This window comes from Triturus cristatus, chromosome 7 (assembly GCF_964204655.1).
Source record: "Triturus cristatus chromosome 7, aTriCri1.1, whole genome shotgun sequence".
Taxonomy (NCBI): domain Eukaryota; kingdom Metazoa; phylum Chordata; class Amphibia; order Caudata; family Salamandridae; genus Triturus; species Triturus cristatus.
This window is the reverse complement of record NC_140590.1, coordinates 1,696,783,965-1,696,798,945: the sequence shown is the minus strand read 5'-3', so window position 1 is coordinate 1,696,798,945 and position 14,981 is coordinate 1,696,783,965. Positions and strand designations below refer to the sequence as shown.

Genomic DNA, 14,981 nt, shown 5'->3' with positions numbered 1-14,981 from the left:
AGAGAGGGTTCATGTCAAAACCATATGGCCGTCACAACAAATTCTCTACAGGTATAGATCGGTAGTGTTAAAACCATATAAATGGCATAAAGATCCCTTCCCTCTCCAGCTCTCCATCTCTGCCTCCCGTCTCTTCCTCTCCCTCGCTCTTTCTTCTCTCTTACCCTTCCACTTTGATTATCTTTGTCATCTCTCTCTTCCACCTATCTCCACCACCCTCTCCATCTCTCTCTCTTCCCGCCTCTCCTCTCTTGGCCTGCTCCCCACCACATCTTGCCTATCCCTCTCTGTGATCATTGCTCCCCTCCCTCACATCACCTACTTTGTACTCACTGAGTCACACTATGCTGTTCCCCTCATTCTCCACTCCTTCTCTGTCCCTATTCTTGCTCATTCTCTACCTACACCAGTTCTCATTTGTATTCGTATCCCCCCTCTCTCTCTATCTCCTGAGCACTTTCTCTCTCATCTAGCCATCTTCATCTTTACCTCTCCCCACCCTTGGACTTACAGTACTGCCTTCACTTTGTCCCTCTCTGGTCTCACTGCTTTCTTTCCTCACTCTGTCTCTTCCCATGCACGTTTCCCCCCCTCGCTGGCTCTCACATTCTTTCCACCACTCTTCCTGTATCCCACTTCATGCCCCTACTCTTCCATTATTCACTTCTTTTCTCCTCTTTCATGGGTTTTTTCCTCTATCTTTCTGTGTGTCTCTTGCACTCTTCGCCCACTCTCTCATTTCTCTCTTTAATCATTTTTTCTCACCATCTCCCTATTTTCTTGACCCCAGGTGGACAGCGTTTGTGGCCAAGTCTTTGTTCCATGCTGAAGACTTTATCTCCATAGATGAAGAAGTAGTGGACACTGCTGTCACGTGGCTGCAGCAGCGTCAGTCCAAAGATGGCTGCTTCATGAATGCGAGCCGCCTTCCCCACACCGCCATGAAGGTACAGTATTCCCTTCTGCCTGCTACTTTCAGCAGTAGCACCAAGAAGGTCAGATCAGATGTCATCAAGAATGCTCCTTGCAAGAGATGCTACTTTTAAAGTTATTCATTTACATCACATTTTTTACAACGGTTATTATTTGCATAGACTTACATTTACATCACATTTTTAAAAATGCATTGTCATAATTTCATGTTTATTTTCCGTTGCATTCTTACACCATCATTATTTTTTAAAGATGCGTTTGCATTCTATTTAAGGGAGGAATGTCTATTATTTAAATGCTTCTAATTAATGTTATAACTTAATTATTTAAGAATATCGTTTATTTTAGAACAGGTTTTGAAAAGTAGTATAGAAGCAAAGGCTGGGAAGTAATTTTATTAGCAAAATTTAGTTACATTTAGTAAATGTATTTAATATTTATCAGATGATCATTCTATATTACAACGGGTAATTGATTTCATATTTATTTGAATTTTGTGCACTTTAAAAACGGGCAATTTAATTGATTGATATAGAGGAAAGGGTGAGTGGTAACTCAATCAGAAATCAATAAGTATAATAAACTTGAAATAACATTCAAATTATAAGTAACATTCTTTTCTTATTTAACAAATTAAATTCTATTTATGAATGGGTTGATTATGCGATGTAGGTGCAAAGGGTGGGCAGTAATTTAAATGGAAAAGATTAATTATGTTGTATTTCATTAATAGAATTCTTTTTAGCAGCTTACTTTCATTTGAACAACGTTAATTATGCTTTTTTTAAAAAACATCTGTTTTTTGAACGATTAGTGATAGTGATAAAGGGCAAAGGGTGTGTACTAAATTATTTCATAATACATTAATTATATTTTAATTATAAAATAGAATTCTAAAATAACCTTTTTGTTAAAAAGAATATTGTTTATTTCTGAATCAGGTTAAAATATATTAGGCGCGGGTGATAAATTCCTTTCCACTGGCGAAGTTCGCGGAGTTTTGCGCACTCTGCTTCACGAGTTCCGGCAAAAGTCCTCCAACAGCCACGCGATGGAGTTTTTTCTCATGCGTGCCTCGCCGACAGTAAGTTGGCAAGCGACAATTGACATCCCTGGTGGTCGCGACCTTTCATGGTGAGAAAGCTGCCGCTTGAAGAGAAAATCTACTCGTGTGGCAGCAAAGACGCAGCGCCTTCTGGAGTGCCGCATGGTGCCATTTGCACTGATTTTACAGTGCAGAGCAAGCTGCCGGTGCTAAAAATCAGCGCAAGACACGCCAATTACTCTGGCTTGCAGAACTCTGTCGAATCTCACAGAGTTTTCAAGTAACTCAGCAGAATTCCACAGTGTGAAAATCCACGAGTTCCGTCACCCCTAAATTATATAAGATTAACATTGCATTAACAATCGCAAAGTAGAGGCCAGTGTTGTTTCTTTAATATATCTTTATAATGCATTGCTTATTTAGTGTGAGCACTCCCACAGAATGTACAAATAGAATGTTTTTAACAATGTACATCAAATGTGATGTAAATGTCATTTGCATAGAGAAACATTACAATGCGATGTAAATGTTGTCACTGTAATTGATGCTATACCCCTATGTAAATGTTTTAGTTGCAATGTTTCATATCCTCATTTCAAGCCCTTTTATTGATACTTCTGGCCTGTTTAGTCTAGCTCAACCTCCCTTCAGACAGACACGGCTGACTAGCTAAAAGGGGGCCACATACAGATGTATACATCTGTATGTATCGCAGCGACAGAGGCTGTGCAGTTATGTTTAGGTCAGAATTTCAAATGAAAATGCATTTTGAGATGTCTTCAGTGATGTCAACAATTAGTAATGTAACATGCCATGACTGATGTAATATGTGAGGTCATAAGCAGTGCCTTATGAGATGCAAGTTATGGTTAGGTTATCAAACTAGAAGTGGTGAATTTCGGCAGTTTTTAGGTTTTGTTATGTAATCATAACTGTACTTTGTGACTTTTTTACACTGAAATTCAGAGACACTGTTTAAGCATTAGTTATGGCCTTAGAAGCAAAGCCATAGCTTCAGTTTAACATTTGTTTCTCTCATTTACACATGTATAAAAATGGTAAGGTAAGTGCGATGAGATGCAAATAAGATTCTTTCATCCTTAGACTTTTCTGCTTCAGGTGTGCATAGGACGTGCGTCGCGTGGTGGCCACAGCTTCGTGCTGGGTGCCTCCACTGCCTGGAACAAGCTTCCTCATCCCATTAAATCTTCTGACTTTTAGAAAATCTCTCAAGACCTGTTTATTTAATTCCTAATATGTCATTCCTTCACATCACACAGTAGCCAGCGCCAAGACACCCTCGGGTATTCGAGTGCTTAACAAATCCATTTAACATAACATAATCCATTTTCTGCAGTATTATTCCACTCTACGACATCGTCACAGAGGCACATCTACCTTCTGATATATCATTCCAGCTGTGCGCTATGTATAGTAGCACATGCACTTTCTGCAATATTATTCAACTATGTACCTAACATCAGGAGGTCATCAGCTGACTGTTGCGTTATTCCACTTGTGCACTATATTTAGCAGTTCATCCACCGTCTTCAGGATCATTCCACTCTGTAACCAACCCACATAGGCACATCCACATTCTGCTGTGTTACTCAATGTGTTTACTATGTGCAGTATCACATCCACCTTTTGCAGCGTTATTCCATCTGTAACCAACACACTGCATCACATCTACCTTCTGCTTGTTGTTGCATCTGAACACTTGTATAGCAGCCCACCCACCTTCTGGAATGTTATTCCACTTCATTACCAATCCACTGCTGCGCATCTATCTTCTGCTATACTATTGTATTGGTACACTTGGTACAGCAGCACATCCGCTTTCAGCAGTGTGTTTCCACTCTACGACCAATCCCCTGAAACCATTTCCCTTCATCTATATCAGTCTAGCTGTATGCTATTTCTAGCAGCACACTCACCTTTCATAGTGTTATTCCACGCTGCAAACAACACTTAGCAGCACATCTACATTTTGCAATGTTATTCCACTGGCACGCTATGTAAACAAGCATCTGCAATGCAAACGGTCTCGCCTTTGGGATCTTATATGCATTTAGCTATGCAGCACATTGGCCTACTGCTCACTTCTCATGCCAGGTGAGTGTTGTAGGGGAAGGGAAATCCTTGCTTCGTACATCTCCCATGTGTCTGCTTTTTAAAACACAAAACTCCGAGCGCTGATGCGAGTGACGGGGCCCTATTGAATAGCGCACACTTGAAATTGCCACTTCACTTTTCGAAACTGAGAAGCAGCAACATTGTTGTGGTGTCACCAGGGCTTTAAGTGGAAGCTTTTTCAATATTATAATTTAGCCATAGTTGCTGCTTGATTATCTTATGCAACTAACAACCATTGACAAAGCCAATAGTCCTGACTGTTGTAGGTATGATGTTACTTGTTGTATCATATGTCTGGATGCAATGACAGAAACAGCAAAATACAAGTCGGGCGGCACACTATGCTAAGCGCATATTTTTAGCTTATGTTTTTTAAACCATGCCCTTAATTACATTGGCCATGCCCCTTTGAGTGACGACCCTCCACAGTTTTTTCATCCCACTTAAAGCCCTGTGCACCTCTAAACAGTTCATAGAAAAAAGTGACGGTGACCGCCAGGTCCAGCAGCGTGGCCTCCGAGTGACTGCTTTTGAGGCAGGGCTGGGGCAGAGAGCCATGGCTTGCAGCCGGCTCGGTGACATGCACGGCCAGTGGCAGGGCGACTCAGACTGGGACGGACTGAACAGGAAGTGCACTGCGCTTGAGAAGAGCCCTTGGCCCGGGAGGTCAGCGGCTCCAGGTGATGATCTCGCAGAGGGCGCTTCTAGCCTTAAATATGTTAAATTCTCCAGGCACCCCAGGCCACACTGACTACAGTGCAGCCGCACCCGTGACAGACTGTGTACAGTACTCACACATGCAGTGTCACTGCTGGTGCTGTGCTCTGCTCAGCTCTGTGTGTTATTGAGCCCACGTCTGCAAATCTGTGCTTTAAGGCTGATCATTTTAGCAGCCGAGTTCAGCTGCAGCCCGACTCGTCGCTGTCTGTGCGTCTGAAGGGGAGCAGCACTGCTGGTGTTGCAAAGGATGCAATTTGCTGTGCTCTGCCCTTGTTCATGGGCGCCAGAAACTCCTCACACCAGACATTTCACATGTGTGAGCCCGATGGTGGTTTATTAAATAGATTGTTATCACTGGAATGCGTCAACAACTTGCGAGTAAGCCTACCCTCACCTCGCACAATGTACAGTGGATCTGGCCTGGCATGGGTGCACACTCACAAGTGCAGGGCTATGCACATCTGCCAGTAGGGCTGCCACCTTCCCAAGAGAAAAACACTATTTGTTGCTGTTTTAATAGTCTGCAAAGGCCCGTTTGTGATTCTAAATAGGACTGTAAACGAAATTGCATGCGTCTTCTAATATTCATAGGTTTCATTATGCTTGCGAGAAAATGTCACTCATAGTCGTTGAATGTCACTCATAACTACACCGGAATTATGAAAATGTCACACATAGCAGTATGAAACCTTGACAGCTGTGCTGCAGCTTGCCAGCACCCACCGGGGGCAGTACCTGCTTCAACTGCAGCTTCCATTGCAGTTTCCGTAACTGAAGATTGTCGGTGCCCCCTGCGTCCTGCTCAGCAGCATGTGACAGTTCACCAACTCCCCTCCCCCAGATCACAGACCAAAGCGCCTCGATGCCAGAAGGCCTCGGTGCCACGGGGGCCAGGAGGTCAATGGGCCAAGCCAGGGGCCATCGGGGGGAGGGGCAAGCAGCGGTCAAACTGCGTTGCATTACCGTCAACATGTCAAGCATGCAAACATCACCCATCGTGTATTGAAGTCGAACAATTCCGATTGTATTTCATTTAATAGACAATAATGTTGCTTTATGTTAATCTGAGCACCACGTGCAGGTTTACATGACCGCTCACTTGCCTTTTTAGTTCACTAATCGGTCTTGTTTAAAAACTATCACTTTTATCTCAGAGCAGTGCCAAATGTGATGTATTAAGGTCAATGCATCGCATGCAAGTCAACATTTTTTCAAGTCCACCTGTTATCCTGGGCCCATTTCAGGATCAAAAACCATCTTCACATAGAACCAGTAAGTAATTCAAAATGATTATCCAGGATTAGTCCTCTCAACCTGTGACTGTCGTACGCTTCTAGATTACGACAGTCACAGGTTGGATGTTTGTGAATTCCTAGAATTCTTAGACAGTGGCGGTGCAAGTGTGCAAATCTACGGGTTCAAGTTCAGAATTAGTTTTTACCGCCAAAATCACATTTATGAACATCATGCAGCTATTAAGAGGCAGTACTTAACATGATCCTGTCAGTTTGTTAAGTAGTGTTTAACTTACAAACGCATAAAGTAAAGGAATGTCACGATAAATGTACATTACATATAAATGCACATTAGAATTAAAGTAAAGAACATTGATTTTGACTCATTTGAGTTCCTCACTTATGTGTCTTGTGCCACCGGTGCTACATTTACATTTAATATTTCACTGTGTTGTAAATTGTGGATTACTTGTGCACGCCTCCATCAAATGTGTATGGTTTAATTTAACAGTGAATAGTTTCGAATTTATGAAGGGTATGGTATTGTTCATGAAAATATTTTAACATGACTCGATGTTTTAGGAATCGAATGCGGTTTCAGAATTAGCCTGCAAAGCTTTCCTTATGCAGCAGCCTTCTTCTCGTGAAGAAGTTGTTTTATCTCAGTCAATGTTTTGTGTCGCATCAGCATAAATAATTGATTGGCATCACACAGTTCACCTGCAGTTCAGTCCTAATGCTATGCATAACCCTATTTAAAATCGCCCTGAAGCATTTCAATTCAATTCCCACAACGCAGAGTATTATGAGATTTTTCATTGCAGCACACAAGTTATGAATTGTGAATTCACACAAACAGTAAAAAACCCTTATATTGCATGTTTGACTGTTATCGCGTAATAAACATTAGCTACAAATCCTGTCTTCATAGGCTGAGGCTACGACTGTCTTCGACAGCCAGGGTAGAGTTGTACCAAGTGCCTCTCCCTGATGAAGCCTCCGCGTCTCCTCCCGCTCTGGTGCTGGCGCCCTGGAAGTCACCTGCTGAGGCATCCAGTCGGTTCTCCTGACGTCCTCCTCTGGCTGCTTCTATGGAATCTCCATTGTCCAATGGCAAATCAGTGCAGTTTTTTTCCAATTGACTGTGGGAGGCAGAGACAGCACAAGCAACGCCCGGAAAAATGCTGGGAGACGATAATGAGCATTTTCCCGGCCGCTGCTAGTGCTGTCTCTGCCTCCCACAGTCAAATGGGAAAAAACGGCACTGATTTGTCACACATGCGTACGATGTCAGGCATCGCGCGCATGTGAAACAAAGAGTGCAATTTGGGCCGCCAATCAGAAAACAAACAAGCACTGAAAATGCAACGGGACTCGTATTTACGCGAGCCCTGTTGCATTTGAAACAGAAGTGTGGGCATTAAAGAAGGCACAAATGGGAGGGGGTGGGCGGGTGGTTGTGGTGAAAAAAAATTACGGACTGCGGGAGGGAAGGGTTAGAGGCAGGGGAACAAAACGGTTTTTACAGTAAAGGGGATGATAGCCTCGGAAGAATAATAATGACGAAATGGCCGTCAGGAGGCGGGACTAAGAAGCTAAAAACCAATCAGAATGCTCAATTTATAATGGAAGCCAATGAAACTTATAGATGGAAAGTGGGCGGAGCTTCCCCCAGCTATAGTGTATACTGCATGCCTCGCAAAGCGATGGCAGCGCTTTCGCACTGCGTTGCTAGGCAAGACCTAAAAAGGATATCCACCTTCTGCATTGTTATTTCACGGGAAACATCCATTACAACGCAGTCATTACATCGCACTGCTTTTACAACGCAGCTGTTACAACGCAACTACTTTACATCGCATACCATGTCAACACATGCCATTACAAAGCATTATGAGTTAAGTAATAGAGATTTTTATGTTTTAGGGTGGGTATGGGTTTTGGGGTAGATGGGAAAAGTATTTTTACCCCTAAACTATCCAACACTTTCCCTACAGATGCACTCACTGGAGTGGCAATAGTCATTTTAACCCCTACACTATCCAGCACTTACCCCACTATGGCCCTAAAAGTATTATGCATTGTAATGGTATGCGTCATAATGGTATGCATTGTAATGGAATGTGTTGTAATGGTAGTTTTTAAAAATGCGTTGTAAAATCATGCGATGTAATGGTAGCTACGATGTAAAAACCGCATTGTAAAAGCATGTGTTGTAATTGTTTAGGTTGTAATGTAATATATTCTTATTTCACTCCGTGATCAATCCTCAGCAGCTTATCTACGTTCTGCAATGTTGTTCCACCCGTACACAATGCATAGAGGCACATTCACCTTGTTTTTTTTCTCGAAGGTCAAACCCTAGCAGCACATCTATTGCCCGCTATTTTGAGCTATCTGTACACTATGCACAGCAGTGCACCCACTTTCTGCAGTGTTATTCCATTCTATGGGCAGTCCACAGCAGCACATCTACAATCTACTATATTATCCTATCTATTGCACATCCACCTTCTGCATATTATTCCACTATGTAACTAACCACAGGAGCACATCAGCTGTCTGTTATGTTATGGATAACGTACACACTGGCAGCCGCACAACCACCTTCTGCAGTGTTTTTGCGGTCTGTAAGTAACCCACAGCAGCATATATACCTTTGGCAATGTTACTGCATATGTACAACCACCTTCTGCAGCGGTATTCCACTCTATGACCAATCCACAGCAGCACATACACCTTCTGCAGTGGTATACCCCTCTATGACCAATCCACAGCAGCACACACACCTTCTGCAGTGGTATACCCCTCAATGACCAATCCACACCATCACATGCACCTTCTGCAGTGGTATTCCACTCTTTAACCAATTCACATCAGCACATACATTTAAGAAAGTGCCCTCTTTTTGCATGGTTGCCCTCACTTTTTGCTAAACTGCTGCTGTACTTAGATTGAGTGTGCTCTGGGTTCCTGCCAAACAGGTACCAAGGGGCCTATGTATGTTCTTTCCCTAAAACTGCCTTGAAAACAAAACCCATTTTGCACTCTCTGGCCACAGATCAGCCCCTTGTTAAATGGTACCACAGGTATAAAGGGCACTGAGGCCAGGGAAGGCCTCTAAGGGCTGCAGCACGTATTGTGCCACCCTTAGATGGCCCTGTACCTTTACACACACACACGCTGCCATTGCAGGCTGCGTGTTTTGATGCAGAACTAAGTGAAGAGTCGACATGGCACACATCCCTGTGTGCCATGCCTACAACCCACTGCCCTGGCATAGATCAGTCACCCCTCTAGCTGGGTGCACCATACCAGTGGTGAGGGTACAGGTGCATGAGCTCTGTACCTCTACAGTGTGTAAGCCAATGCTTAGACATTTTACGTGCAGTAATGCCATTAAAAATATATGGTGCTGGGAGTTTGTCATTACGAACTCCACAGTACCATAATGGTTTTACTGAAACCTGGGAAACTTGGTATCAAACTTCTCAGCACATTAAACCCACACTGATGCCAGTGTGGTATTCAATGAAAAATGCACACAGAGGGCATCTTAAAGATGCCCCCTGAAAAACAACCTAACACTAGTGTCCAAGCTGAGTGGCTGCTCCCCAGCTGCCACCAACAGAAATGTTTTTGGACCCCTTGGTCCAGAGCCTGCTGCTCTCGTAAGTCTGAAACAATGCACATCCTGGGACGAGGTGCCAAGCCTCCTCCCCCAGGATGGGCAGGGTCCACGAAGGGGAAGCTTCAAAGGCATGCTGCATTTGTGAGCTACCACAGGCCTTTTGCTGATTCCAGCAACTGGCCCCCATCGGTTCTGACCACCACTTTGGGCGGGAGAATTGGTGGGAAAACCAAGTGAGGAAGGGAGGTGTGGCTACCTTTGCCAGCCCCACCGCTCAGGTGGGGGAGGCGAAGTGAAGCACAACTCTCAATCCCCGCCATCTTGCAGATGGGGGGACTCAGTCAACCAGAGTGAGGCATATGCCCTCATACCACTAGAGAGTGGCATAGTAGGGGGTGCACCCACCACAAGGAAGGGACCCATTGGCACCAACCTTTACTTACCTGAAACACACCTAAATCTAGTATTTAGGGGCACCCCTGAACCTTGCCTCCTGAGACAAGAACCGACTAAGAACAAAAGAAGAAGATGAACCGAAGAAGTCCTGCCAAAGCTAAGAAGAGGAGGACGCTCACAGCCTCACTGGCCTGTCCCCATCTCGAACCTGCAGAAGCGAAATCCCGGTGTGTCCTGCAGCCAGCAGCCTCAAGAATCTGAAGGACCTGCCCTGCCCTCCAACTCAAAGACTGCGTCTCCCGTGAACACCAGATTTTTTCACCCACAGACTCTGGCCCAGGCCAAATCCGCGAGTCTGCACCTCTCCTGCACCTCTCTGCACCCGACGCCCATGGCCTGAGTTTGAGTGGCCGAACACCATGAGGAGGTCTCCCCAGTGATCCTGACCTGAGATTTGGTGATCTCTGACCTGCTTCAACCCTCTCCACGACACCTGCAGTCTCTTTTTGGAGGATCCCCCGACCGAAACCGGAGCTGGTAAGAAATCCCAATGCCTAAAGACACCCCTGCACCCGAAGTCCCACAGCCGTGCGTGGCCCAACCGACGGTGTCCCAGCATCCCCAGGCATCCCAACTTACCTCTCCAACCAGTGGTCACCTCCAGAAGATCTTCGTCCCCGAGCCTGCAGTCTTTGTTGAAACCGGAGAACTCCAATTGAAATCAATAGTGCACCCGATGCCAAAACAGCACCCTGCACCCAGCCGCCCCTGCACTGCTGTGGGCGCACTTTGGGTGCTAACTCGGATCCCCCTTTGACCTGAGCCTAACACTAGGAGCTTGGCTCCCACAACCCTGTGGCCTGACCATGAGCAGCCACCAACCGGAGGCCTCCTATCCCTGATTGGATAACATTGGGCCTCAGCACTCTGCACCGAGCCACCCTAGTGCCGCTGAGGGTGCTTTGAGAGTGCATCCTTGACCCTGGGGGATCCCCTGTTTTAACCCCAGAAACTCAACCCCAAAGACCGAGTACTTAACTGTTAACCAATAACTTCATTTCTTTCCATAGGAATACATTGACTGCTTTCCCTTGAATACATTTTTAAGTGTGGAGTTGAATTGTATGAACACCTGAAAAACTACAAATGTGCAAAACTGATTTTACTTACCTTTTATCTAGGAAATGTCCCAGTGTGATATCTAGGCATATCACACTGAGTTGAAAAACTAACTTAAAAAGTAATCTGAAAAGTAATTTCGACATTTTAAACTTACCTGTATATCAATCAATTGCATTTGAACCTGCATTCAATTGTAAAACACTGCATAAGATTTTGCAAAGCATTTATTTCAGTTACTTTTGCCAGGCTTGGCTTGGTTCTAGAAATAAAATAACTTAATAATATTTTTATACAAACAAAATTGGTCTGAGTTCAGTCTTTGAGTGTGTGACATCATTTGCTGATTGAGTGGGTACAACAAATGCTTAACACTACCCTCTGATAAAACCGTGCTGCTCGTCCACACTACCACAAATAGAGAGGAAGGTGCTATTTACTTTTACCTCTGCATTCCTTTGGGGTTCCACTGGACTCTGTGCACACTAGGAGAAGTGTGGCTCAGGGGTTAGAGGCAGCAGACCCGGAAGCTGAGATCGGTCCTGGACCAGGGTTCAATACCCCGCCTCGGCGGGTCTTGGGCTAAAAATTCCACGGACTCGATAATTCTCACCCCGGTGCCTCCTCGACTCACGGGTTCACACTCTGCGACTCTGGGCAATAGCTTGCTTAATCTCCACAACGGCCCCTCGCGGTGGGATGCCTGACTTTCACCTTGTGGATACCCTGCTATCTCACAGGGGAATACCAGGACGGGTTCCCTAAGCAAGCGCCGGGAAACCCACAGCGGGTAGCTGTGCGCTATATAAGCTCAACTACATTTACATTTACATACCTCATTTTTGTATAGTGTATACCGAGCCAGCTTCCTACAATACACCTTCTGCAGTAGTATTCCACTCTTTGAGCAATCCACATCAACGCATACTCCTTCTGCAGCGGTAGTCCGCTCTATGACCAATCCACAGTAGCACATACACCTTCTGCAGTGGTGTACCCCTCTATGACCAATACACATCAGCACGTACACCTTCTGCAGTGGTATTCTACTCTATGACCAATCCACAGGAGCACATACACCTTCTGCAGTGGTATACCCCTCTATGACCAATACACATCAGCACATACACCTTCTGCAGTGGTATTCTACTCTATGACCAATCCACAGGAGCACATACACCTTCTGCAGTGGTATACCCTCTATTACCAATACACATCAGCACATACACCTTCTGCAGTGGTGTACCCCTCTATGACCAATCCACAGGAGCACGTACACCTTCTGCAGTGGTATTGTACTCTATGACCAATCCACAGGAGCACATACACCTTCTGCAGTGGTATACCCCTCTATGACCAATACACATCAGCACATACACCTTCTGCAGTGGTATTCTACTCTATGACCAATCCACAGGAGCACATACACCTTCTGCAGTGGTATACCCTCTATGACCAATACACATCAGCACATACACCTTCTGTAGTGGTATTCCACTCTATGGCCAATCCACAGGAGCACATACACCTTCTGCAGTGGTATTCTACTCTATGACCAATCCACAGGAGCACATACAGCTTCTGCAGTGGTATACCCCTCTATGACCAATACACATCAGCACATACACCTTCTGCAGTGGTATTCTACTCTATGACCAATACACATCAGCACATACACCTTCTGCAGTGGTATTCCACTCTATGACCAATCCACATCAGTACATTGACCTTCTGCCGTGGTATTCCACTCTATGGCCAATCCACAGGAGCACATGCACCTTCTGCAGTGGTATTCTACTCTATGACCAATCCACAGGAGCACATGCACCTTCTGCAGTGGTATTCTACTCTATGACCAGTCCACAGCAACACATACACCTTCTGCAGTGGTATTTCACTCTATGATCAGTCCGCATCAGCGCATACACCTTTTGCAGTGGTATTTCTCTCTATGATCAATCCACAGGAGCACATACACCTTTTGCAGTGGTATTCCTCCTTCTCCCGGGTCACAGGTAATTTCCCTTGAATGAAGCCGGCACTGACTCACCCATCCTGTGTCCCTCTCTCTGTTTCACAGGGTAGTGCTGATGATGATGTCTCTCTCTCAGCCTACATCACCTCTGCTCTCCTAGAAGTTGGATGGCCGCCGCAGGTGAGTATAATGAGCTGCTGCACACAAAAGTGCATACATTATGACTAGCTTCTGTGCCTTATCTCTCTTCTCCCACTCTGCTCCTTATCCCCTTTACATTTGACTCTCTATTCCCTTTTTTGACTTGTCCCCTCTGCAAACTGCATTTTTGTGTCTCCCTGTTTGCTCTCTCCCACGTACTCTCTCTCAAACACACCTATCTCTTTCATGTTTTAGCTGTCTGTTCTCCCATCACTTCCTTTCTTCTCTTGCTACCTCTACTTCCTCATTCCTATGCTTCCATCCTTCTTTCCATCCTCTTCCCATTATCTTCCTCTACTTCTGCCTTTCTTTCCTACCGCTTCCTTCTTGATTTTGTCTCCTCCTACCACCATCTTTCCTCTCACCTTTCTCCTCGCTCTTGCTGCCTCCATTTCTCTATCCATTCCTGTCTTACTTTGCCCTGAATTTCCACTTCATGTCTCTCCCTTTAGTTCTTTCTTCATCCTTACCTCCCCCTCTCATTTCGTTGCTTTCTTTATCCCCGGATCCTTTCCTTTCTCCACTGTCCTGTGAGATCTGTTACCTCTTACAAATTTTACTTGCTCTCTCCTTTAATCTCACCCTCATTCACCCATTTTCTTTCAGTGTTGCTCCTTCCCTCTGCTTCTTCCTTCCTTCCCCTTCCCTCTTTCTTCCTACCCCGTCCCTCTTTCTTCCTTCCCCTTCCCTCTTTTTCCTACCCCTGTCCCTCTTTCTTCCTACCCCTTACTTCCTTCCTTCCTTGCCCCCCCTCCTGCCCCTCCTCCCTCACATGGAACCCTTCCTCACACTCCCTCTCCCTCTAATAGGACCCGGTGATGGAGGAAGCATTAGAGTGCCTGAGGAGGAAACTGCACCGAGACCGTGCCAGCACCTACACCCTGGCACTTCTCTTCTACACCTTCACTCTGGCTGGCGACTGCAAAACCCGGAATAACCTTGCCGAAGAACTCGAGGAACGGGCTATTAAATCTGGTACTTGTCCCTTCAATCTTACCTTTGCTAGCACTTACTACCCCAGGAGCATTCTGCTCTGCACACAACCCACTCTCTCTTTCCTCTGCAAAGACAAGCCAGGGGGATAACTCTCCTGTTCTAGAAATCTCTTCACACCTCTGGTGTAGGAGCACATCTTGCAAGTGTTTCTACTCTAGTGCAAAGGCTCCCTCTTGGAGTCGTAGCAAGGCGGTTGTGATTGGCCCACACACTACTGTGTTGCTCACACTTCATAAGGCACCGGTAAAGAAAGGAACTGTTGGACAACCAAAAATTGTATCCCCACCTTTCAGTTTCCCTGACTCGGTTTGAAATTGAATCACTGCATAGTTTCCCATGGTGGATCCTCACTAGGCACTGCTGTAGAAAATGGTAAACATTGTTTACCACGCATGCGAGACAACGCATGTCATTACAACGCAGTTGTTACAACAACTGTGTTGTTACATCTCATACCCTCACAACGCAAGTCAGAACAACGACTTGCGTTAGGGGGCAGAAGGTGTTGGATTTAAAATCCAACACCTTCCCTACTGTTGCACAGACTGGAGTTGGAATAGTAAATTATACTATAACAACATCCAGTGCCCCCCC

At 45.2% G+C, this 14,981-nt stretch overlaps 1 protein-coding gene across 4 annotated transcripts in view; it reads left to right on the top strand.

Moving 5' to 3' along the window:
* The window catches only part of LOC146812806 (alpha-2-macroglobulin-like protein 1), a 468,691-nt gene that overhangs the window by 319,294 nt on the left and 134,416 nt on the right, over positions 1 to 14,981 (top strand). For all 4 annotated transcript variants that reach the window (XM_085619916.1, XM_085619915.1, XM_085619914.1 and 1 more), the window contains exons 26-28: positions 791 to 947; positions 13,296 to 13,370; positions 14,201 to 14,366. In XM_085619916.1, coding sequence (XP_085476042.1) covers positions 791 to 947; positions 13,296 to 13,370; positions 14,201 to 14,366 — 398 coding nt within the window. The remainder of the gene's footprint in view (positions 1 to 790; positions 948 to 13,295; positions 13,371 to 14,200; positions 14,367 to 14,981) is intronic.